At 49.4% G+C, this 23,240-nt stretch overlaps 1 protein-coding gene across 9 annotated transcripts; it reads right to left on the bottom strand.

Moving 5' to 3' along the window:
- Positions 1-103: 103 nt before the first annotated feature.
- Positions 104-21,554, bottom strand: LOC125748443 (ubiquitin-associated protein 2-like). Of its 9 annotated transcripts, none has more exons than XM_049024540.1 (30): positions 21,497-21,554; positions 19,669-19,801; positions 19,209-19,286; positions 18,704-18,814; positions 18,199-18,373; positions 17,482-17,580; positions 17,143-17,188; positions 15,568-15,612; positions 14,899-15,005; positions 14,176-14,235; positions 13,934-13,986; positions 13,355-13,440; positions 13,027-13,204; positions 12,636-12,837; positions 12,203-12,525; positions 11,285-11,457; positions 10,504-10,705; positions 8,718-8,757; positions 8,282-8,480; positions 7,548-7,617; positions 6,896-7,202; positions 6,701-6,789; positions 6,517-6,570; positions 5,910-5,991; positions 5,452-5,669; positions 4,338-4,443; positions 3,479-3,625; positions 2,587-2,654; positions 2,187-2,381; positions 104-1,840 (listed from the first exon to the last, which is right to left on the bottom strand). In XM_049024540.1, the coding sequence occupies exons 2-30, from the start codon at positions 19,756-19,758 to the stop codon at positions 1,745-1,747; spliced, it is 3,699 nt and encodes a 1,232-aa protein (XP_048880497.1). In that variant the 5' UTR covers positions 19,759-19,801; positions 21,497-21,554; the 3' UTR covers positions 104-1,744. The 9 variants fall into 9 exon arrangements, with proteins under 9 accessions (XP_048880497.1, XP_048880495.1, XP_048880496.1 ...); XM_049024538.1 differs by having other exon boundaries at positions 5,452-5,672; positions 21,497-21,553; XM_049024539.1 differs by lacking the exon at positions 21,497-21,554 and adding an exon at positions 21,466-21,488 and having other exon boundaries at positions 5,452-5,672.
- Between the last annotated feature and the right edge of the window lie 1,686 nt (positions 21,555-23,240).

The raw sequence follows: 23,240 nt of genomic DNA, 5'->3' as shown, positions 1-23,240 counted from the left end.
AACAAAACAAGCAATGGAGAAAAAGTGCATGAGGAAAGAAAAGACTGAAATGATTACAAAAGGTTAACAGAACCAGTTTTGTGGAAAGAAACTAAATCACAGGTAACGTTGAGAGTTTTATTAGTCTTTATCTGAGGATGAACCACTTTTTAAACCCACTCCTACGCCTCCCTCCCTGACAATTTCACTGTATGAAATGAACAATGAAAAGTTACAAAAAAAAAAAAAAACCTGCTGAAGATTTAAAAAACAAAAAGTTTGCTGTAATTACAAGCGATGCAAGATCCAAAAATACATTAAAAACATTTGCATCCAAAGGATGAAAATGTCTTCCTGTTTATTTCCGTAATATTTATATATATATATAGTTTACAAAATAAAAAATAGGAAACCAAAACTAACAGGTCTGAGGGCGAGAACTTGGAAAATACAAAAAAAAAAAAAATATGAAGCCATCACACATACCAGGACTACAGTACTTTGTTTTTTATATATACAAGACAAGTTTATCCATTTAAATTCTTTTTAAACGCACAGTACAAAAAAGTCACCGACAAAAAACAAAACAAAAAAGGTACAATTCTGTCCATCATTAATCACGGCTTTAAGTCTCCTAATAATAATTATAATATAATATTGGGGGGGGGGAGAAGGAATGGAAACACACACAAACAGTCCTAAACACGGGGAGGCTGAGGGGTGCACTGGCCAGTCCCATCCCACTCCGCTCTGGACATACGGCTTTCAGTTCCACGCCTGCCCACTTTCGGGGGGCAATAGGGAAAAGAGCAGCTCGGGACATACGCCTCACATCTGGACAGCTCCATGGTAAAAGGTGATTTGGGTACTTTTCAGATTCACACTATTCAGTGGCGAGCAGGAAGAAGAGCTTGCAAAGGAGACAAGATATGAAGGGGGAGCAGGGGGCAAGGAGTGAGCATCGCAAAAGGAAGACCTCCGGGCGAGTGGGGGGAGGGCTCCCATACCTGTCCAATTCACATCCCCGTGCAGCAGCGGCACCAGGGGGCCAGTCCACCCGGTCAGCCCCGCCAAAGCACACCCCCCTACACAAACACACAGCACCTGGCTATGCTAGAGCGCCTGTGTACATTTGGTTAAAAAAGAAAATAAAAGGGGGAAAAAAAAACAAACAATAAAACTTCACCTGCCTTGCTGAGTTCATGTAGAGAAGCTCTTAAAATGAATCTGGTCACACCCATGGGAAAGACAGAAAAATAAAATCCAACTTCAGTGGGAGGAAGAGATTTTAATCAAGCAGACTGGGGCGGGGGGGAGGGGGGGGGAGGTGAAATTACACCTGTAATACTCCATCTACAGACTCCATTCCCTCCCAGTAGGGGGAAAAAAAAAAACCTTAAAAAGCCATCTTAGAATACAACTATGTGTTACATACAACAGAACGGGGGCAGGATACAATACAAACTGAGCTCTATTCTGACTACTGGCTTTCATTCTGGTCTGTAGTTTACCCTCCAGTCCCTTCTACCCCCCCCAACACTCACAACTCCCCCCACCCCAAAGTGCTTGCTCGCTCGATACAGTGACACCTGTGGTGGGGTGGGGGTACTGCAGGTGTGCTGTAGGGAGGGAGTTGCAAGGGTTTGGCAAAAAAAAAAAAAAGCACTGCACAGGCGAGGAGTGGGCTGGGGTGGGGGTGGGGTCAGGAGTGGACAGGCTTCTGTCAGACTTTGGGACATCAGGAAATGGATGGGGCGGGGGGCGGTTAATTGGCCCCCCAGTTGTAGCTGTTGTAAGCAGACTTGTTGACCTGGGACTTCTGTTGAATGGAGGAGTTCTGGCTACGTTGTCCAGTGCCACTCTGTGGAGGGGGGGGGGGGGGGGAAATGGACCAGTCAGTAATGTGCCACTGGATCTCCGGCACCTTCTCACCTAACTGTGGTTCACACTGCACAAAAAAGGGGAAAACCAGCAGCGACAGAACAGCTCCAGAGAATCACCTTCAAAATGTACATCTGATGTAGAGCTGGGCGATATACTGAGTTTAAGATACATTTACATACGACACATAGGAGGAGATTATGGTTTACAGTGAATATAGTTTGCACTAGCACTGCACTAGCACTGCACTATTCATTGAGATACAGGTCTGAAGGTGTGTGGGCTCCTACTACTACGCGCCCAACAACTGAAACGAGAGGCAGTACCTGTCCGTCCTGCTGCAGGTGGTGATGCAGGATCTGGGAGTGCGGCTGTTGATGAGGAGCCAGGATGTGCATGAAGGGAGCAGGGGCGTAGCCGGCAGCAGCTGGGGGGTTAATGGGGCCCCCACTACCCAGGGCCGAGGGCAGGCTGAAGGAGGCCGCTGGCGTCCCCGCATGGAAACCCTGCTTGTCGAATGACTGCAGGAAGGGAGGAGACAGACCGTTACGCTGCCACACAGAGAAGGGATTAACCAAGTCAAAAAGTCGACTTAATATACAAGCTGAATCAGAGGAAGTCTCGCAATCAGACGTTTCGAAACCTTTATTAACGTGACTGATGACAGGTTTGTTAATGCGTCGCCAGATGGTGCAGATCCACCGCATGCTCTGTTAGCGTCCTCACCTGTGTCTTTGTGTAAACAGACCCTGAGATGTCAGGAACCCCAGTGTTGCTGGACGTCACAGAAACCCCTAGAGAGAGAGACAGAAGAGGCTTGAGGATAGGGTACGGAAGGAGAACCACAGGGATAAGGCATGGGGGCGTCGTGGGGCGAATTTCCGCATAGCAGACTTGGCCAGTTGAAGATGCAGTCACAGAAAGAACCAGCTCTCAAGATCAGCATTTCCCAGCAAGGACAGTCAATAGCATCGTTTCCTCCCAGCTCCGAACAAACCCATACCAGGTATTCGGTGATCTTTATTGGGTGGAGCTGGGAGGCTGCAAAAATGTGGACTGTCTGGGGGTCCCCGAGGACTCGGTTGGTAAACATTGCTCAAGCCCTGTGACAGCCAATAACATCTGCACGCGTGAGAGGGAAGAGAGACGCTGTAAAGGGCAAATAAACCGACAGGAAGACAGATGCAAAATTGGTGAACAGCGGAAAAAAAAAAAAAAAAAGTTCTGCAGTTTGACGTCAAACACGAAACCTCCAATTACACTCATCCACAATCGCCCCATCTGGCTTTACATGCTTTCAATAACACCATACGAGGGCATACATGACACTTCCCGGTGGTCCGTTTCCATACAAAAGCGTTTGCTAAAAAACATGTTCAGGAGAAATGCACGGAAAATTTCTGTAACTAGAGGCAAATGAGAGGCAGACGGGAAGTGAAGAACGCAGTTTAAGCACAACAGATGCAGGTGGTGGGGGGAGGGGGCAAAAAAGGGAAAGTGGGGGGGGGGGGGGGTGCAATTTAAAGCTGTACACAGAGACGACACTAAGAGGAATATGGGCCACTGACAGGTGCACAAGAACACCGAGTGGAAGAGGAAGTGGGGGTGAGAAACTCACCAACTCCGGGCCCGGTGACGGAGCTGGCCGGCTTGTTTTGCGCAGAAGCGGCAGCAGCAGCGGCAGCGGCGGCGGCGGCGACAGCAGTGCTATATCCACCCTTACAGAAATCCCCACTCCCCGAAGCCTGGCCCATTTCCTCATAGCCTGCAACAGTCAGACAGCCACAGCCCTCAGCATTAGACACCAGCCAGGAAGACGGTAGCAGAGGCTGGGAATGGGCTACTCCACTGCGGATAAGGCACCGACGTCCAAGAGGGCTGAGACAAAGAGAGTCCCTGGGGCACTGGGGACGGAAAAAGAGGGGCTCTGCGGCGAGGACAGCGATGGCTGGCAGAGAGGTCAGCGAGTAAAGACGAGTAGGGCGAGGCAATCGAGGGGGGGGGGGGGTCAAACGCAGAAATTAAGCCTGTGCAGATGGTGGCCCATTTTCGAAGAGAGAAAAACAAAAGCTCTGGACGCAGAGACGGCACAGAGCTGCTTATTCAGGGGAGCATTTGCGCAAGACAGGGGGGCGAGAATGATGAGAAATGCGGAGCCCTTAGACGTTAGTAGTGGACTCTCTCACACAGACACCAGCGTGGGGAGACCGGCGTCACACAGGAGTCCATGTGTACATAAACAAAAACAGACAGGCCAGATATGGGGGCAGCAGACAACGAAAGAACAAAAACCCAAAGAAGCTCTTGAGAGAAACACGCCTCGCTTTCATTTCTGCCGGTTTCCTTTACAGAAACCCACCTGCTTGTCTGAATTGCGTGCAACCCACTCTCTCCTGCGCTAAATGCAATACATGCATGGGGGTTGGTTGGGGGGCTGTTAAGGGGGGCGGGGGGAGGTATATCACAGTGCCACTCACCGGTGCTATATCCGTGGGAGCCGTAGCCGCTGGCCTGCTGGAAGGCAGTGGCTGAGGCATTGACACTGACGTTCACGCCATGCTGCTTGGATGACGTTGGAGCCACCTAGACAAACAGGAGGCGGGAATTAGTGCTGCCGCCACATTATCCACGGGAAGTACCAGGGTTGTGCTACTCGAGTCCAATCGCAAGTCCACGTGAATGGACTCCATCTTGCCAGACACTCAACCCGTCTTAACCAGACTTAAATATTTGGAACTTGAAAGTCCTTCAGAGTCCATGGCGCATGTGTGCGGCCTGTATGCCGCTGTACACCCCCCAGATTTCTTACAATTAGCCGCGACGTTTTTCAGTGTCACGTGCACCAATACAGTTAACATGCAATCTGGTCATGTCTGCCAGGTCAGCGACTGTTCAGACTGAATTTGAATTAAGAGTCATGGTCTAGAACTGAACCATTTCTGGACTAACTCTGCTACCCAACTCCAGGAATGGGGGGGGGAATAAAAAAAAAATTCTTCAGAGCCCTACAAGCCTCAGACCTCGAGAGGCCACTGTGCAGCTTACAGTGCTGCGCAAGTCTTAGGCGGTGAAAGAAATTTTAAATGAACATCAGCTGATGTCTGTCGCATCGGTCAGCTTAACCATTTCAAAGCCCCTTCTAAAATCACCCCAGTATTTGTAGTAACCATCCAATGCACCCATGCATTTGACTCAACCACTAACACACATTTTGTTAATTATAATTAATTATAAATCAAGCCACTTAATTGAGCTGGTGGTGAATATGCATGGAATGGCTGAGGTGGCCCTGAGGAGAAGTTTGAGGAGAATCTGAAGTGGTGTACTTCTAACCCAACCAACAAGGTTGTCGGTAAATTTTTGGAGAAATGAAGAAATTTAGTTTTTACTGTGTACAGAGACTCAAAGACTAACTCAACCAACACTGGGAATACATTCTCATGTTAAATTGTTTTTTTTTTTTTTCCTGCGCACACATGCTTCCTACCCAGACAAATTGCCTTAAACACGTCCTCCGAGTGCCTGACTGCGCATCTTTCTGAAAACCTAGAGTGGATCCCGGAGGACTGGGGAAGGACGGGGCAGCCGTACCGGGAAGACGGCGGGGCCATACTGGAAGGGGTTGGGCATGCCAGGTACACCCGTGTAGTAGGGCAGGCTGGTGTAGCTGTAGCCCGGGGGCAACGCTGGGTTCAGGAAGGGCTGCTGAGTGGTGTGGTGCGTCTGTGGCTGGCTCTGCTGTGGCTGTGCCAGCGTGGTGGCAGGCGCCGGGGATGGGGCCTCGCCACGCCCGAACTTGGTGAGCTCCGCTGCTGGGGGATGGAGAAGGGGGAGAGCGTTAGGGAAGGCGTACGTGCTGCCAGCAGTAGGATGTTGGGACAGACGTCTGTCCCCCAGCTGGGATAATTCACACCATTAGCATATTAAGCCAGACTCCCCAGGACATATTTATCCGGAAACGGGTGAAGAACCTGTTGTGGAGGCCAGTGGCCAATCAGGAGCCCCAGGTGGGAGGGGACAGGCTGCGGAGTGAGCGTGCAGCGTCTTACCAGAGTACGGGTTGCTGGTCAGGCTGCCCTCGCGGCCCGTCAGTGCCGTGGTCGGGGTCGCGAAGGGAATGCTGTAGTAATCCTGGAGAGGAGCCAAACTCCATTAGTGCTTCCCTGCATTGTGAACATGTAGTGTGGTGACCCCCCCACCCCCAGGTATTAACAGAGCAGCGACATGTGGCAAGACGAAGAGGGGAAGCAGGGCTGTGAAAAGCCTGGTGACTGATCAAGAGGTACTTCACTGGCACCTGTACAGCAGCTTGTGATCAGGGTCTGACATAGCTAGCCGTTTAGCTAAAGTCAATATGGCTGCCACTCACAGTGCCTCAAAACTTTCCACATTTTACATAAGGCCAAAATCGACACAGACACAAAACAACGCATCTAGTCAAGGACCGCTGAAAGGGATTATATAAATAGATTAACCTTACAAACTGTTTTTGGGAACCACAGCCTGTATGAAATTAAAATCAACATCTTAACCACGGTGCTGCATAGCTGCGACAGCCAGTTTATTACCAAAACAGCATTTAAAAAGCAATGATGGGGAGAAAATGTCAGCAAATCCCCACCATACAGAAAGGGAAGCCGGTAAGGCGAAACGCACCAACGGGATTCTGGTCTGGAGCATCTGAAGGTCGTCATAGCCGTACACTTGGGGCTGCGGCAGAGACAGGGTGTCAATCAACATACAACACAGGAGAGCATCAGTCTGGATAACACAAACAGGACAGAGCCTGTACCTGGCCACAGGCGGCCCTGGGTACAAACCAGCCAGAGGCAGTACTCACTGGGTAGGGGTGGAGCAGCCCAGGGGCCATGATGTAGGGGTTGGGTAACAGGGGAGGCACTCCTGGGGGCAGGTTAGGAGGTGCTTTCCCTAGAGATAAAAGAGCATATTGTTTATGGAGCAATGCTACTCCCCTTCTGAAGGAGACGACATCGCCCACACAGTGCATGTGCTCCTGCATTGGGGCAGCGCTAACCTGAAGCCACGGAGCTGCGAGCTGACGCCGAAGTGGAGGCCACGGTCACCGTCGCGGAGCACGAGGCCGCCGCAGCCACCACCGGGGGCACTGCTGTGCCGGCGCTGTTCAGGCCCATGCTGAGGCTGCTGACGGGGCCCAGGCAGGGCTGAGCTGACACAGTGCTGACGGAGGGCGGCGGGGCGTTGAGCACGGCGGACGCTGATGCGGAGGAAGGGGCAGGGGGTGCCGAGGAGACCGCTGCCGTGGCGGCGGAGGGGAAGGAGGATGAGTGCAGGCTGGAATCGGCGCTGTCCACACTCGAGTGCTGAAGGAGGGACCGAGAGAACAGGGGTCAGACTTCAGCCAAGCTCGCGACTACAAAGGGATTCCCTTCTGCAAAACAAACCTCTACATTTTCTGCATTTGAGATTCACGAACGCTACACTATAATACTAGTACTAGCCCATTAGCCGGTCCGCAGCCGGATGGCTAATATGACAGGTGCACGGCAGCCTTTGAGCGTCGCTGTGTTCTGCCTGCGTTAATATCCTGCCACTTCTGCAGCCCCTACAGTGAGTTTTATCACTGCGTCACACAGCTGAAAGGCCAATGGTTATCGCTGGTTCTGCTTCCCGCTGGACTAGACAGGGAAAGGCCTGTTACCACTCACCAATAAGCTGGAGTTGGGGGTACGTGCCGTGGAGGAAGGAGCCAGACTGTTCTGCTGGGTAGACAGAGAGCTGGGGGGGGGGGGGGTACAGATAGTGGCAGTCAGCTGAGTTTCTAAACCAGCATTCGTCAGCCCAGTCCTTGGGGAACCCCAGAAAGCCGACATTTTTGCTCTCTCATAGCTCCTGAGAAGGCACGGAGAGGAAGCAAAAATGTGGACTGTCGGGCAGGGAGCAGAAACATGGACAACCTGGGGGTCCCCAAGGAATGAGTTGAGAAACACTGTGGTAAACCATCATCTTCATACAGCATGGAGCTAAACGCAATCCGTCACAATAGAGTGACTCAAATGAAAATTAAAAGGACAATGAAATGCTCAAATTTTTCCATTTGCACAAGTATGGGTCTATTGAAATGCTTTGGCTGTCATATCCCATGATGCTCTCCTCAAAACACACACACACGCATAAAAGTAGAGCTGCGCGCTGGCTCAGCCATTTATCTGACATACCTGAAACCTTGCTCAAGGACCCAATGGAGATGCAACTATTCTGCGGAGGATGGGATTCGAACCAGCCACCTTCCGATCAAAGGCACAAATGCCTTCCCTACTGAGCCACACACCATCCCCCAAACCTAACCAAAGCCTAACCTGTCAACTTGACCACAACGCATTTTCTGACGCCGTTTTGCAGCTGGCAACCAAACACGGGAGACCCCCACCAGCACCCTCACCTGCTGTGCTGGGGCTGGGAAGTGGCACTAGGGGCCAGATCCTCGCCATGTCCCAGGCTGCCGAGTGATGTCTGGTTGGGCGTTGCCAGCAGGGAGACAGGAACCGTGGTACCGTCAGTCAGAGAGGCCATGCTGGATACGGAGACGGTGCCCTCTGCCTCGGAGGTGGGCTTTGTTGGTACCGCAGCACCTGAAGCAGCTGGGGGTGTCAGAGAGACATTTCATGATCATGTGTGCAAATTTGTTTTCCCTTGTCATCCCAGTCCAGTTCTTGCGGACCCACAGATAATCCACATTTTTGCTCCCTCCCAGAGCGAAAATGTGGACTGCCTGCTGGTCCGCGAAGAGCAAAAAGGGAAACGCTGCTTTGCAGGTAGTCAAAGCTAGCAAACAGGGGCTTCACCAAAGCTGGTCATAAAAGTGGCGTCTAACTCACCTTCCATGGACTGTGTCGTCTGTATTGAACTGAATCCATTCTGTAAAACACGCAACAGGCAGTTGTGTTGGTCCAGCAGGGACAGTACACACACACACACACACACACACACACACACACACACACACACACACACACACACACACACACACACACACACATTAAACCTGCTGCACTGCATAGCTTCATTGTGGTCAGCAAATGCAAATATCGGTTTAAGATTAAATACATAACAAACCAGGAAATCAAAAACCATATTAAACAGGACTGTCAGGAATGCCTGTGGTCTTGCAGGTCAGTGATATGACTGAGCATTTGTTGCCATCTTGTATAACAGTCAGGCTTTTAATATATGCTTACGTCATCATATTTTAAAATCAGAGAAAGAATGAGAGTTGGTTCTAACTTCCTCCCATTCGCTTTGAAAAATGGACATCAAGCTAATGCAGATAATGCTCATTTTCCCACCGAGCTTCATGGGCCTTTTGTACTTTTACTAATGAAGAGCCATTCAGCAGGTCATACATTAAGGCAAATGTCACTATCAGTGTTCAGGCTTACTGCCATGATTCTAAGCGGCTTCGCAGTACCATGCCTTGTAGTATAGCTCCCCCTAGTGGAGGACAAGTCCACTACTAGACTTGCATGCTGCCCCATATTAAAGAGCCATAACAAAAGGCAATTTAATTATATGAAGGGAAAAAAAAAAAACCTTACAGACTACAGAGGGAGCAGGAGGGCGGGGGAGACAAGCAAGGGTCAGACACCTGGCAGTGTTATGGAAGCAGATGGGTGGCAGAATCAGGACAGCGATCCCTGATCTCAGAGGCAAAGGCCCAAAATAAAACTGACAAAGGTTTTTCAAAATCTCAAATCTGGCAGAATGATGGAGAAAAAAGGGAGGAAAAAAAAAAACCATTAAGCTTGGACCTACTTAAAGGAGCCTAACCTAATCAAAAACGAGTGCTATGCGAGTAAAATGGTGACCAGGCTAACCAGCACTGGCTGGGCCCTAGAGAAACGGGAAGGACGCGGCCAGGTGGGTGCTTTCGCGCCCCCCCCCCCCCTCCATTGCTACGATGAGGTCACCACAGGCGAGCCTGCAGCTCCTTAGCTGGGGGGTGGTCGCTCCTCCGGACCCAGGAAACAGAATAAAGTTCTCCTGTACTCACACAATGGATTCCCAAAGCATCTCCACTCAGACCACTGCTGCTCCACTGATTTAAGATAACATTTTGGGGGGGGGGAGGGGGGGGGGCGGGGGTTGGAGGTAGAAACAAAAACAAAAAGAATAAAACGCCTAGATATTTATAGGTCAGATTTGCCAACTAGTTCTGTTGTCACACATGGCTGACAGACTTGATGGGGAGACGAGCGGGTGGGGTGGGGTGGGCGGGGGGCGAATGGCAAGGTAAGAAATGGCACTGGAGGGTGGGGGGGGGGGATGCCAGAAGAACAGGAGGATACAGGATGGACACCAAGAGACAGAGCAGTTCAGTGAGCTGCAAAGCACGGCAGTCTGCAAGCAGCTTGGAGACTCACTCCGCCAGTGCCGACGAAGGAGCAGAGGCACTACAGTATTCTACAGGGTCGACACTAGAGGGCAGCAGACACCTCAAACCTTAAGGTCGCAGGTCTACTGATGAACTTTAGTCACAGAACAGATGACGTGTACGTCACGCGGGCTTTAGGCCGCTGCTCTGTCGTCAAGGGAGAAGAAGCCGAGTGCGGCAGCACGCCGGGGAGGGCTGCACCTAGCGGACACATGGGGCGCGGTGCTACCCACCTTGCCGGGCTGGATGTCCTTCTGCGGAGATGTGGAGACGGAGGGCGGGTACCGGCGGGTCTGCGTGGACCTCTGCTCGTAAAGCGCGGGCTGGCCCGGTCCAGCCGACGTTACCGTCTGGGAGGGGTATGAGGGAGCGCTGCCGGAGAGGGAGCCGCCCTGGTACCCCTGGTCTGGGCTGGGGAGGGCAGGGGCAGACTCACTGGGGGATGCGGAGGGGGAAAAGGAAGGAAGGAAATCACATTCAGGGAAGGCGGCTAGAACAGCCCAACACAGCCAGACAGACAGACATTTGGGGCCTAAAGAAAGCGAATACAACTACGAGCTGTCAGCACAACCATGTATTCCCCGGACAGCCCCCTCAACTCCCCACCCCCATCTAACACCCAGTCCCCTCACATGCCCCCAACCCCTACTATTTCTAGCCCCCCTACACACTCTACCCACCTCTCCAAGAAATCTCTACTAAAAGCCCAAATGACAGTGACTTGTCTCAGTATAATCAGGTCGTCCATGTGATACTTTTAGAGTTACTGCACGCAAGTGTCTTCTGCAACCATCTTTCCCTGGTGCTACTGCTTCAGTTTGGGTCTTGAAATCAGGTCTACACCTTCATTTTATTTTTTTTTATTTGGATGATCGTGTATGCCTACAATATGCATTCCATCTGAGAAATACAATCATTCAAGTCACCAGTTACGGATGACCACCTTCCTCCTCGCAAACTTCAGGAGGTTTTAAGGGATGATGACAGAGGCATGGTCACCCCCCAACCACATACCTGCTCGCACTGGTGTAAAGGCTACTTGGGGCCTGGCTGACAGAAGCGCTCGTTGCTGGGGCAGAATCGTACTCGGGCAGCACTGGCTCAGACCCGAACTGCAACGCCCCGAACTGCAAGTTCAACCCGGAGATGTCTGCAGAACCTGGCATCTCCACTGCGAGAGATGGGATCTAGTGGGGGGGGCAGAGGGGAAGCAAGTTCTGTCAATGCTGCCACCATGTAGCCACAGAGCCAGGACAGAGCAGAGAGCTCCCCCCACTCCAGCTACAGGAAGGAAGTTCTATGAGGTAATGTTGGGATGGAGGCACACTTACATTAAACCTTATACACACACACACACACACACACACACACACACACACTATAGAACACAAGAGGCCATAAGATAAAGAACGGTAGAATAAACAAAAAGGCTACCAAAGTGTACGAATGCGTGGGACCTGACATGTATTGCGCAATACTTAGTTATTTGTAGTTACTTTAGTGTAAATAGAATAGTATTACTTATGCTCCCACTGATCACAGCTGCACGTCATCACGATGTATGTGAAGCACAAAGCATTTGTCTGTTGACAACTCATGGTTACACCACCAACTTATTTCACACAAACTACAGGCAGATAAGTGGCCAAACCGAACTTATTTCGGGTAATATCATCTATATATTTCAGTCTATAAATATCGCAGTATCACTTGAGGATATTTCACACCTCGCGGTGGGATATCATGCAGCCCTAACAGTGATGATATTTTACAATTGTCCCATGTACTTGGACACAGCTTCTGAGAGCTTTTACTGTGCTTGGATAAAACACCCAGACGTGGAAATCGGGCAGGTCCTAAAGGTGATGGTGACGAGAGAGCAGTCATGGTTCCAGGTCCCAGTTCCATTTCGGTGGCAGACGGCCCCGGTACCTTGGTGCTGATAGAGGTCCTCTTCTTCTGCTGCTTCAACTTATGCTGCTGCAGGGGCTGGGGGCTGGACGAGTGGTTGTCGGAGGAGCCGGGGGACATCTGAGGGCCGGTGCCTGGGGCAGGGGGCTTAGAGAGGGGCGACGGAGGAGGTGCCGAAGGGGTGGAAGCCACCGGCGGATGCAGGGTGGAGGAGACTGAAGAGGGGGACACTTTGTCTTGGAGGAAGGCGTCCATCATGGAGGAGGCGGCAGAAGTGGCAGGCTGGAAGGGCTGCCGCTTTGGGAATGGAGCATGAACGGAAGGTTCCGGTTGAGGCTTCATGTCTGGAAACAGGAAGTGGTTGGGATCAAAACACTCCACCCGAAATGAACCCAGTACCGTAAAAGAATTGCTGCAGTCCGCAAGCCCCCCCAAAGCAAGCTGTGAACCTCACCGTACTGTCCGAGGGAGCTGGGGCTGGTATCCCAGGCGGAGGAGGGCACGCTGGCCGGCCCCGCCTGGCTGTGCTGGGCAGCCAGCTGCGCAAGCGCCTGGGCCGTCTTAAACTGCTCCAGGAACTGCGAACCGCTGGTGGAGCTGCCAGTTCCCGCCTTGGGCTCCACCACGTCACCAAAGCTCTTGCTCAACATGTTGGCCTGCATGGGGGGGGGGATCATTAGACGCAGCTCTCAAGGTCTGACACAACATGCCCACACCTACCCCCAAAACTCCTCAGAGCCAGAGGGGGAGAGAAAAGGGGCACGAGGTGAGTCTCGCTCGGCTTCATGTTTCCCCGATTTACTTTATTTGGAGGGAGCGCTGGTGTGGAGGCTGGGAATACTAACCATGCTGTGCTGGCCATAGGGGGCGCCAGTGGGGGGCTGTGACGCCGTTCCACCCTGTTTGGAGTTGCTGAAGACCAGTGCCTGGGACAGGGAAGGGGGCTGAGATGCCTCCAGGGGGGCCAGTTCTAGCTCAGATGTTGAGGGAGGAGTCTTCCCCAGCAACACTGCCAGGTCAATCCTGTAGGGGGCAGCACCACAAATTACTGTGTTTTTTTTTTTTAAGGTATCTCTGCACAGACACTGACAGCAGGGCAACCACATAAGAGTTTAACTATAACCATCACAGGAAATTAAAAAAGAGGCAATGAAGTGAAAAACAATGATCTACCTCTGCCCAGCAGTGATGGTGACATTCTCCTGGGGCAGGGACATGGCTGCAACACTGGAGGCCGTGAAGATCTTGGTCTCTGACAGCTTAGAGGCGGCATCAGATAAAAGTGAGTAACAAGAACCATCCCAAACACAGAACAAAGCAAATCATAGCATGATGATATTAACATGTTTTTTTTTTTAACCAGCTGACGGGCTGCCAAAAGCGCTTCAACGTTAAAATCACTGGAAAATTTACTTTCCCCAAAACAATTTTATTTAGCGGATGCTTTTATCCAAAGCAATGTACAAATTGAAAAGCAGGGTTTGCTTGTTCCTGGAGAAATTGGGCGTTAAAGGCCTTGCTCAGCGAGCCAACAGTGAAATTATCCTGTCGACCCCGGGACTCGAACCAGCAACCTTCCAATCAGAAGCACAGCATCTTAAACCAGAGTCACATACCTCTGCCAAAGAGACGGCATTCCCCACTGGGGAATACCTAAAAATCCCAAGTATTATTTACTTTTGATGACATCATACTATCATAGACACCCATCATGACTGTTTAATCCGCAGAGTGACAAGCCTGAGTACTTACATCCTCATTCCAGTCCTCTGTCCCCCACTCCTCAGGTGCCGTCCTCCATGCTCCTGGAGACAGAACACAGCCCGTATCAAGCCAGCGAGCCCAGTAAACCAGAACCCACCCCCCACAAGCTTGATGTGTGGCAGGCCGCCATCCCCTCCGTTGTCATCTAAACTCTACACAGGCCAGACCAAAATGAACGAGACAAAGAAAAACTTTTGCAGAAAGAGCAAAACAAAGAGGAATAATCATACCAGGAGCAGAGTCAAATTTTCCAGGATAATTTGTTCCCTCGACGCCAGAGAACTCCAACCCTGCAGAGAGAGGAGTGAGATCAGCGCACAGACGGTCCCGTGGGTCACTCGGATAACGGGCGCGGCCCCCCCCGGCTGCGTGTGAAGCACATGCCGATGCAGTCACACAAGCACCGTGACGGACACCGTGGAGCGGCACCCACGGCCTGAAGGGCAGGGGTGTGTTTCTGGCAGGGCTGACCTATGCGGTCCGTCACTCATATGGGGCAGAGCAGCACAAAAACAGCCTCTGTTCACAGCAGGAGGCAAAGGGGCTCCTGAGAAGCGACCATCAACTTCACTCATCTGCACACACAGGTGGGAACAATATGGCTGCTTTCAGTAGTTTTAACAGCTATTAATCTGACTATGGCAACGCCCCCTAATGGCAGAGTGAAGTTTGGTGCAACACATATTATTGTGCGGAGTCAATTCATTCCAGGGGTCAAAACCCAAATCCTAAATATGACAACCTTAACCCTCACACCAAGCCCTACCCTTAACTACAAGTAACCATAGAAAACACAAAGACTTTTGGTATTTTTATTTCTTTGATTGCATCCACAGATATAATATAAAGAAAAATGTCCCCACAAGACATTTGGTCTCTACCATGTGGCAAATTCAAAGCCACGCACACCCACAAACACACCCACAAATAAACTGGGGTCAAAGGACACTGACTGGCACCATCATCGGGCTCCAGGCTGCCGGTGTTGTTCCATGTGCTGCCACCAGCATAGCTCTCCTCAGCCTGGACCGGCTCGGCGTAGTCGGCAGGGTTAAAGGTCCTGGTGGGGAGAGGGAGAACGAAATGGGTCCGGTTAGTCTCACAGTGACCCACAGAGGGCGCTGCTCTGCCTGTAACAGGACACTATTGGGTTACATTTAAGCTTAAATTCACAAGAAAAATGCCAACGTGAGCCACCACCGTACTCGTGGCCTCTTCCTGCACAGCAGGTTTTTTCTCGTGCCATGATGGCCGGCAGCCAGGCTGCCTACAGTACATAGATCGCCTCACTCAACGAGAATAACCCCCCCCCCCTCGCACAAATTCTTCCGTCATTTTGACCCAATCTGACCTGCCTTTTAACAGACAAGGGACTACTTTTCAGCGAGCACCAAACCTGACAATCACTGGGAACACTGTGCATTACGACGGTATCCTAAAGCCGAAATGTCACCCGAAGCCGCCTGGACGTGTGACAAACTACGCTTTCGTCTATCCTGCCCGTTGGTCCCCCGCTTCCCTCCTCTTCTCCCTTCCCCAAACTCCTAACGCCAACAGACACCCCCCCCCCCCCCAAACACCTCGCAAACTATTAAACTGAAACGGGGCGAAGCACCACTCACCTCTCATCTCCCGAAAAATCAAATCCTGCCCCCTTATCAATCTGGCTTTAGAGGAAAAAGACAACAGCAAACGTTACAGCGGCCCAAAAGAGGGGACAGCGGAGGCGCAGCGTGCGCGAGGCGGCGCCGGCAGGGGAGAGAGAGAGGGCATCAAACCGACGCACATGCCGGGACCCCTGCACCACCGTGCACGCGCAGGCAGGACAAACGGAAGGCGATGCTCGTCCAGGGGCTCTGCACTATACAACATGTTCATTTACATTCGGTTAGAAAGCGGTGGGTTAACCCAGTCAACGGCACTTCTTTATGCATGTTAGTAAAACTGCATCCATCTTAAATAAATACTGGGTTAAATTTAGTGCAAGAGGGACTACATAGAACATTTAAAGCAGGACAGCTTGGGGGAAACCTCTCCTATTAGTGCAACATTTTCTGCGGAGTCCGTTCCAAATGAAAGGAGTTCAGACAAATTCAGTTAAAAGTTTTATGCGATGGGTCGTCACACAGCATGTGGTTGTTTGGAGAAACTGCTCGCAAAAGGAAGAAGGAAGAAAAAAGGATTGTAGATTCGTAGGGGCTGGCAGGGCACACGCATGCAGAAGTGATACCAAATGCAGGTTTGGCTCACGCACGACTGTACGACTGAGAAACACGTCACACGTCCAGCGGGGGCTGTCTGTGCAGCGAAACACGCTCAGAGGTTTGTGTATCACAAAACCACCACAAAACACACCACACCCCCTTTTGTAGTAACGGACAACACTGCAAACCCAACCTACTCATCCAACACCACTCATCTGAAGGGGAACTTTGAGTTGCTTGTCAGGTAAACCAATCAAAAGAATCCACTGCTATTAACATCAGTTTAAATTTGCTGCAAGTTTCACTAGACGTAACCTGAAGATCCACCATTATCTTTGGTGGCATTTTGCCTTGAAGAGTAAGGATATTATCCAGTCAGTTTCAATGCTCAAACGAAAAACAAATCAATTTATCCTGCCGAACAAACGTTTGTTTCCTGGTGAATAAAGAGCGAACACATACTTTACCAAATCCAAACCACATCATTGGCTGCATTTCAGGAATCCCACATGAAACTGAGTGCCCTTAAACAGCCTAGATTCACCCGCACTCAGAATGCCTGTATGATTCACTTTCGAAGAAATTAAAGAACCAAGCGTGAAGTAGAAGTTCCTGCGTTCCAAGCAGTCAGTGAAATCCATTTTCACCAGAGACCCCTGCCATCCTACCGTATCAAGCATATGCTCTTAGGAAATCCAAAGAATATGGCCAAAATTCCAGATGTGTCAGGCAGCAATGAAAGACTGCTGCACAAGATATGCAACAGCTACATGCATAAACACACTGACAAATGCAAACACACACACACAAAACCTCAAAGCAGACAAGCTCACACTCAGCAGCTCTGACACAAACACACACGAGCTTCTGACAAAGCCAACACAGCCAACTCTCTGAAACACAACAGATGTATCTAGAATTATCACTGATACTCCTGCTTTAGTCTCACTGGTGGGCTTGGGCCTCACAGGAGTGCAGCAGGCAAGGACTTACCCCATGCCCTGGGCTGAAAACCTGCCCCCTCGTCTTCCAGAGCCCCCTAAAGGAGAGAGAAAAAAAACCATGACCAAGCAGCGCCCACCACTGCACCCTCCTTTACACGGTTGTTTCAAGCAAAGAACGCATCATACTACCTGCAAAAACAAGAGAACTGTACATCCACATCTGAACACTGGACCAATTTAAAAAAAAAAGCTAATTGTGCAGAAATGCATACACACATTTCAAGGTGGACCTTGAAACAGCTTAACTTACAACACCGGCACCGGGCTTCAAAGGGAACATCGGAAGACGGACGACATTTCAGACGAGTCATGCCGGTTGAAAAGGTACCTCTGCCTCCTCTGCCTCTTCCTCGGCGACCGCGCTCTGTGCCCCGGCCAGAAGCTCCTCCCACCTTACTGCCATCTAGGCCATTCTCTTGACCTCGAACTGGTGGGGGGGGGGGGGGGGGGGGTCAGAAAATGCAATGATTCATCAAGAGGAAGACGAAATGAGGGGTAAACACAATTAAACTAGAAGGAGAGACAGAATTCAATTGCAGAATCAGGAAACGTGGGAGACACAGACAAACAACATTATATTAAACCTTTGGTCAAAAAGGCTCCAAGCCGGTCGTGGACCTGGATGGAATTGTGAGAGCTCAGTGTTGCCCGGCAGCCTGAAGGAAGCTGACAGAGCATCTGGTACCGGCTCTGATTTGGCTATGGCACACACTGTACCTCCTTCAAAGCTACAACAGAAGCAACGAAGAGTCGACAAGCGTGCGGCCAATATGGGCAACTACTGCTGGCATTTCAGTTATTTAAACCTTAAGATACCACCGGGTTTGGACACTTGTGGGACCTTGGGAAATATAATTTTCCTCATAAACACAATAAAATATGGATTACAGAGCAAAAACTAAATGCAGGTGAACATCAATGAGCTCTGCATATCAGATGACAAGACGAGTTCCCAGAGTCCAACAACAACAAACTGTGGGGCTTCCGATTGGCCAGCACACTCCAGGATATTCAGCATATGCACCGAGGAGGTCGGAACACTCACACTCACGCCCCCTGCTGGCACCGCGGCCCCGGCGTGGAGCTCCTCCTCTGCGCCGTGCCACATCCCTCTCTCCCCCTCGCTCCCGATTCTCCTTCCCTTCCTCTCCCACGTCCATATGCGCATTCTCCTTCTGCCCAGACAGGCCTTTCTTCCGCCCCACCATCTCCCATGAGTCCTGACACAAGAGGGAGAATCGGGGATCAGATCGAACCGCGATACGTAAAGACAATTCACAATGGAGGAAATGCAGCATGCAAACACAGCAGCAGCAGATCAACCCCATTTATCACTTGACCTAAAGCCCCATTCACACAACACCCATTTCTCCAAACAGTACTCGCCACCTACAGGCACACAACAATACAACAACACAACCATCTTGTACGCTCGTCGTTCTGCATCCACCAGATTCTACTACGACGTCGGTCCCCATAGAAGCTCAACGGCTTCGTCTTTCGCCGCGACTCGCTGTAATCCAGAAGACCGCGGTCACGGGGACACTCACAGTGTCCGGGCTACCCTCCAGCAGCACGTTGATGGCTCTGTTGACGTCGCCATTGCAGTCATGGAGCGCAATCATGGACTCATCCTGGTCCTTGCCTGTGATGTCAATCAGCTGATGCAATGCGAGGTGGAGATACTGGAATTAGAACACTACTGGCACGCAGGCGCAAAATTGTGAAGGGGGGGAAATAACATCAGGAACACGGAGAGGGCGTCCCCATCCCTGAGACAGGCATAAACAACCCCGTGTCTGTCTGGCCGCACCACTTACACCTACCCAGCTATAACACGCATGTGCAGGCACCTTCGGGATAAAACACCATCACTAGTTCTCCAAAAACTAACCTAAAATTCCCACAGCAAATGAGAACTCAAGGAACCGAGACTTAAGGATGCAAGGTCTACACTGTTATGTAGCGATAAATCAAGCAGCCCTGCAACATGCATAGATTGTATGACAGCTGCCGTGAAGAAGAGCACTAAAGACCAGAAGAGACATCCCCCACCTGTTTGACCTTCTCCTCAAAGTCTGCATCATTGTGGTCTGAGATCATCTGTGCGAGTCGGATCTGCTCTGCCGTGGCCTACGGAGAAAGAGCGAAGTCTAAACCGGGATTCCCAGACCTGGCATTCTAAGGGCAAATGGGAACCAGCGCTAGCTCAGGGGGTATCGCACAAAAACCCCATCCAGGGCAGCCAGGGCGGATTCAGCTGGCAAAGCCAGGGAGCCGAAACAAAAGCAATACTGACAGTAACATTTCCCTGTGCTTAAACATAAAAGTGTCAATGTTCAGTGGGACGCAGTGCTTTTCACTTTTGCGGAGTGTTGATAACTGACCTATAAAACGCAGGTCAGATTAAAGGAATAGATAAAAGTACAAAAGGCAGTTTACTTCGGATGGACGTGCACTGGGCCCTGGAGGGGATGCCCATGTGTGAGTCATGTGACTGGCACTCGGGGATTACCTGTGGCCTCTGCTTGTGCTGTGTCTGGTTCTGCGTCTGTGTCTGCTCCCAGCTGCCGCGAGCTCGGCTGCTGCCCACTGACGTCATCATTTACAGTATATACAAATACAAGTATTTACAAAGGAAAAAACACCTGAAACAAACAGAACCGGGCATCAGCTACTGCAGCACTGCTCACTGTACAGTTAGGTGGCTCAATGACACTAAATACAAGAGCGCTGGACAGGCAACCACTTTCACAGGTACAATACATCTTTATAAGTTGTTTAGCGGTTCCTATATACGCTTTCTGGATTTCTTAAGATGAATTTCTACAGGAATCGATGGAGAGAAGAGACTGAAAATATACCCTCGCGTTTTCACATCTGCCTCAGCCATACCCCACCTGTATCCCCATTACACAACGAGGGTCTGGAAGGAATCCGTGCTGGAACACACTGCAGATTTATTACACCAATATTTAAAGTACCAGAGGGAAAAAGAAAAAAAAAACCTTCCTCTGCGCCACTAGTGAGTACAGGAGCAGCAAAGCAAAGTTAACATTTTACACAGAGTCGTGTGTAGTAAACCCGCGCAGACAGCTCGCAGTGGCGGGCAGTGACCCGGACCTGGAGCTGTCCGGTTACTCGGCGGGGCGGCGGGCTCTTTTTTGACCGCCCCCCCGCGACGCTTCGGGGTTACGGCTAAAGCCGTGGGGAGGCAAGGCTCCGCTGCACCAGCGTCTGTCACCCTCAGCGCGGGCACTCTTTGTACTGTGCTGGCGGAAAACCTTGTAAACGCCTCGAAACCTATTTTTGCTAACTGGAGCCATTAAGCGCCACGCTAAAAATAAAATACGGGGAGCTTTTAGCGGCCTCCTACAGTGTTATTAAGTTAAACACTCAGCCGGCGGCGCGGCTGAATTAATATCGCTGCTGTGGCAAATCGCCTGCAAAAGTGATCAACCGAACTCAGGTCTCTAGCTGACTAACCATGTTGATAGACGCCAGTAACATCAATTTCCGTAAACCACGGTTGCATAAATGTAAAAAAAAAAAACTTCGGCAGGCGCTAACAAAGAAACGTTTAATTTCGTAAATATGTAATTACACACGCCTTAGGAACAATACGTTTAGCAGACAGACATCCCCTCAAGTAATTACCAACTACTTTCTCGTATTCACTATTCTGTGGTACGACATACACCAGCAATTTCTCATAGTTCCCTTTCCCCTTAAACACGCCTCTCGACACGATTCTGTGCTTCTGTTAAAATTAGCCCAAAACAGCTGATACACTTATGTATTGGTATACCACGTTAATCGCTTCGTCAAATCGCCTCTGCCATTAAAGCTAGTTACCCGCACGTAAGAAGCGACCTCATGGCCGGTTGGTTAAAGCAAACAGATCCATCCCGGCAACTTAGTCAAATATTTTAACCATTTTCAAAGAAAATATACACAGAATGTATAATCCGCCGGTTAAAATCACATTCTATTGTCAAATAATTCCCATGACTACGTAGCATAATGAGTCCCCCCATAAATGCATTAGCATCCATATAATACGATAAGCATCCCCAGGCACCAGTAAGCTCAACCGGCGCAGAGGGACATACTCTACACCGAGGCTCTTAGTAGGCCAGCAGGCCCAGAATAACTACAATAAATACCAGACGATAAAGAAACCAAAAAACCGGTGGAACGGAAGAAATCATCATTTAATCTTGTTAAGTGGCCTCAATATACATATCCTAATCGTGTTTTGATAAAACCTAACGACGTAAAATATTATTAAAAACAGACAATACCGACTCACGCAGACAATAAGCGACAAGCCCGGAGTTTACCTGTTTCTCTTCCACACTGACACCCCGATACAGCCTCGTCACGTGGTTATGAGAACACATGGCGGCTTCAGTGGCGTCTCCTAGGTCATGTGATAGACCTCCGGGTAAAACCGCGCCGTCTCTGTGATGTCTTCCTGTTTTGTGGTTGTTGACTACTGAAGGCTTTTTGTGATATATATACAACACACTTCCTTCTTCAGAAAAGCGCTGACTGTAAAAACGGTCAAATGTTTTTTTCAGTCAGCCACAAACGGAAACGCATGCGATTTCCGTAAACTACTTCAAAGGCACAGTTTTTCTAACGGGCCTTTAACTTATTTACGGCTGCCGTCATATTTCTCATTACAGTTGTACAACCACATCAACATATAAGAATAGAGCAAAAATGAAAGCAAGAACTGTTGGCGGAAGTTGCTGTCTAGTCTGCAATACGATTATGTGTGTTAAAAATTTTGGTGAGTGGGGGAGGTATAAGTTTTATCTTGAAACCTCCTAATCAATCCTGCTTGCTGAACTGACCATTCCATGCTGCCACGTCTTTTTTGTGCCACTAGGTTTTGCACAACTCATATTCTCTTACCTGTTGTTATTGTTGACTCATTTAAATATTACCTCATGGCAATGCCTCCTTGCATTTCCCCTCTGATCCAGTCTTTTTTTTTATCCTTGTAAAATACGTAATGCAAATATATTTATATATTTTGCTTATATTTAATCTTTTTATTGATTATTTAATTTCTTTGTTTTTCTTTTGCATTGTTACTGGAATGGCATACCAGATTGTGTTGTATGCTGTATGTTGACAATAAAATTCTATTTCGTACCCCTTGCACCCCCAGTACTTTACTTCAGGGGTGCTAGCTGATCCTGCACTCTGACCTCAAAAACTTGCTCTCACCTGTGTATTTCTGTGTGTTTCGCGGAGAGCTAGATTGGACAGCCAAAAACATCCCATTTTCCCAAGATGGATGAGTACACTATTCCACACTGTGTGCAGAATTATTAAGCAAGAACTATTCTTGTAGATCATTTTCCACAAAACGTAGGCAGTTGTAAAAGTGAATTCAGTAATTTTCTTTTACTCTGTCAACTTATTTAGAGTGAAGACATTAGTGTGTCACAAACAAAAATTTTATAAATGCCTACAAAACTATTAGACAACCAGAAACTATGTGGATTTTACTCTGTTCACCATCAACATACATAATAATAAAAACAGTTTTAGTTATTCACTCTATATAAGGAATAATAAACTATTGGCCATTCTATACAGTCCACTTTACCAAGTTTAATTAACGTCCTGTATAGCCACATTTATTCTCAATGACCATCATGAGCCTGTTGTCCATTGAACCCATCAGATTTTTGGTCTGACCTATATTAGGTCAGATGATGTTGGTGTAAAAAGTGTTATGCTTGCCACTTTAGTTAATATCATGCTTTAGTAAATCCCAGTGTTTCTCAATGGCATATTTGAATATTGAATTTGAAACATTGATACTAGTGGCCTGTAGATTGCAATGTATTGCAATCTCTCTGGAAGAACTTCCTCATATATTATCAGTATCATTATCACAGCTTGGTAGCATCTTATCAGTCCTTTATACTATAAAAGGCTGAAATAGACCACATAAGAAATGAACATGCCTCGAACATTTACGGGAATTGCCATTAAGCCATTCAAGTCTTAGAATTACTTTGGTGATGTTTTCTCATGGCCCTCTGATTAGGTTTTCTGGTTATC

Source organism: Brienomyrus brachyistius, chromosome 9 (genome assembly GCF_023856365.1).
Source record: "Brienomyrus brachyistius isolate T26 chromosome 9, BBRACH_0.4, whole genome shotgun sequence".
NCBI classification, from domain to species: Eukaryota; Metazoa; Chordata; class Actinopteri; order Osteoglossiformes; family Mormyridae; genus Brienomyrus; species Brienomyrus brachyistius.
Note: the sequence above shows the minus strand (reverse complement) of the source record. Positions and strands in the feature narration are given on the sequence as shown.

What these genes read in the sequence shown, in the direction of transcription:
- LOC125748443 (XM_049024538.1), bottom strand. Translation starts at nt 19,758, where the DNA reads ATGATGACGTCAGTGGGCAGCAGCCGAGCTCGCGGCAGCTGGGAGCAG. An exon ending in TTTTCAGCCCAGGGCATGGG is followed by an intron (nt 15,613 to 17,142) that starts GTAAGTCCTTGC and finishes TTTCCTCTAAAG; the next exon opens with CCAGATTGATAAGGGGGCAG. An exon ending in TCCCAGCCCCAGCACAGCAG is followed by an intron (nt 7,618 to 8,281) that starts GTGAGGGTGCTG and finishes CCCCCCCCCCAG; the next exon opens with CTCTCTGTCTACCCAGCAGA.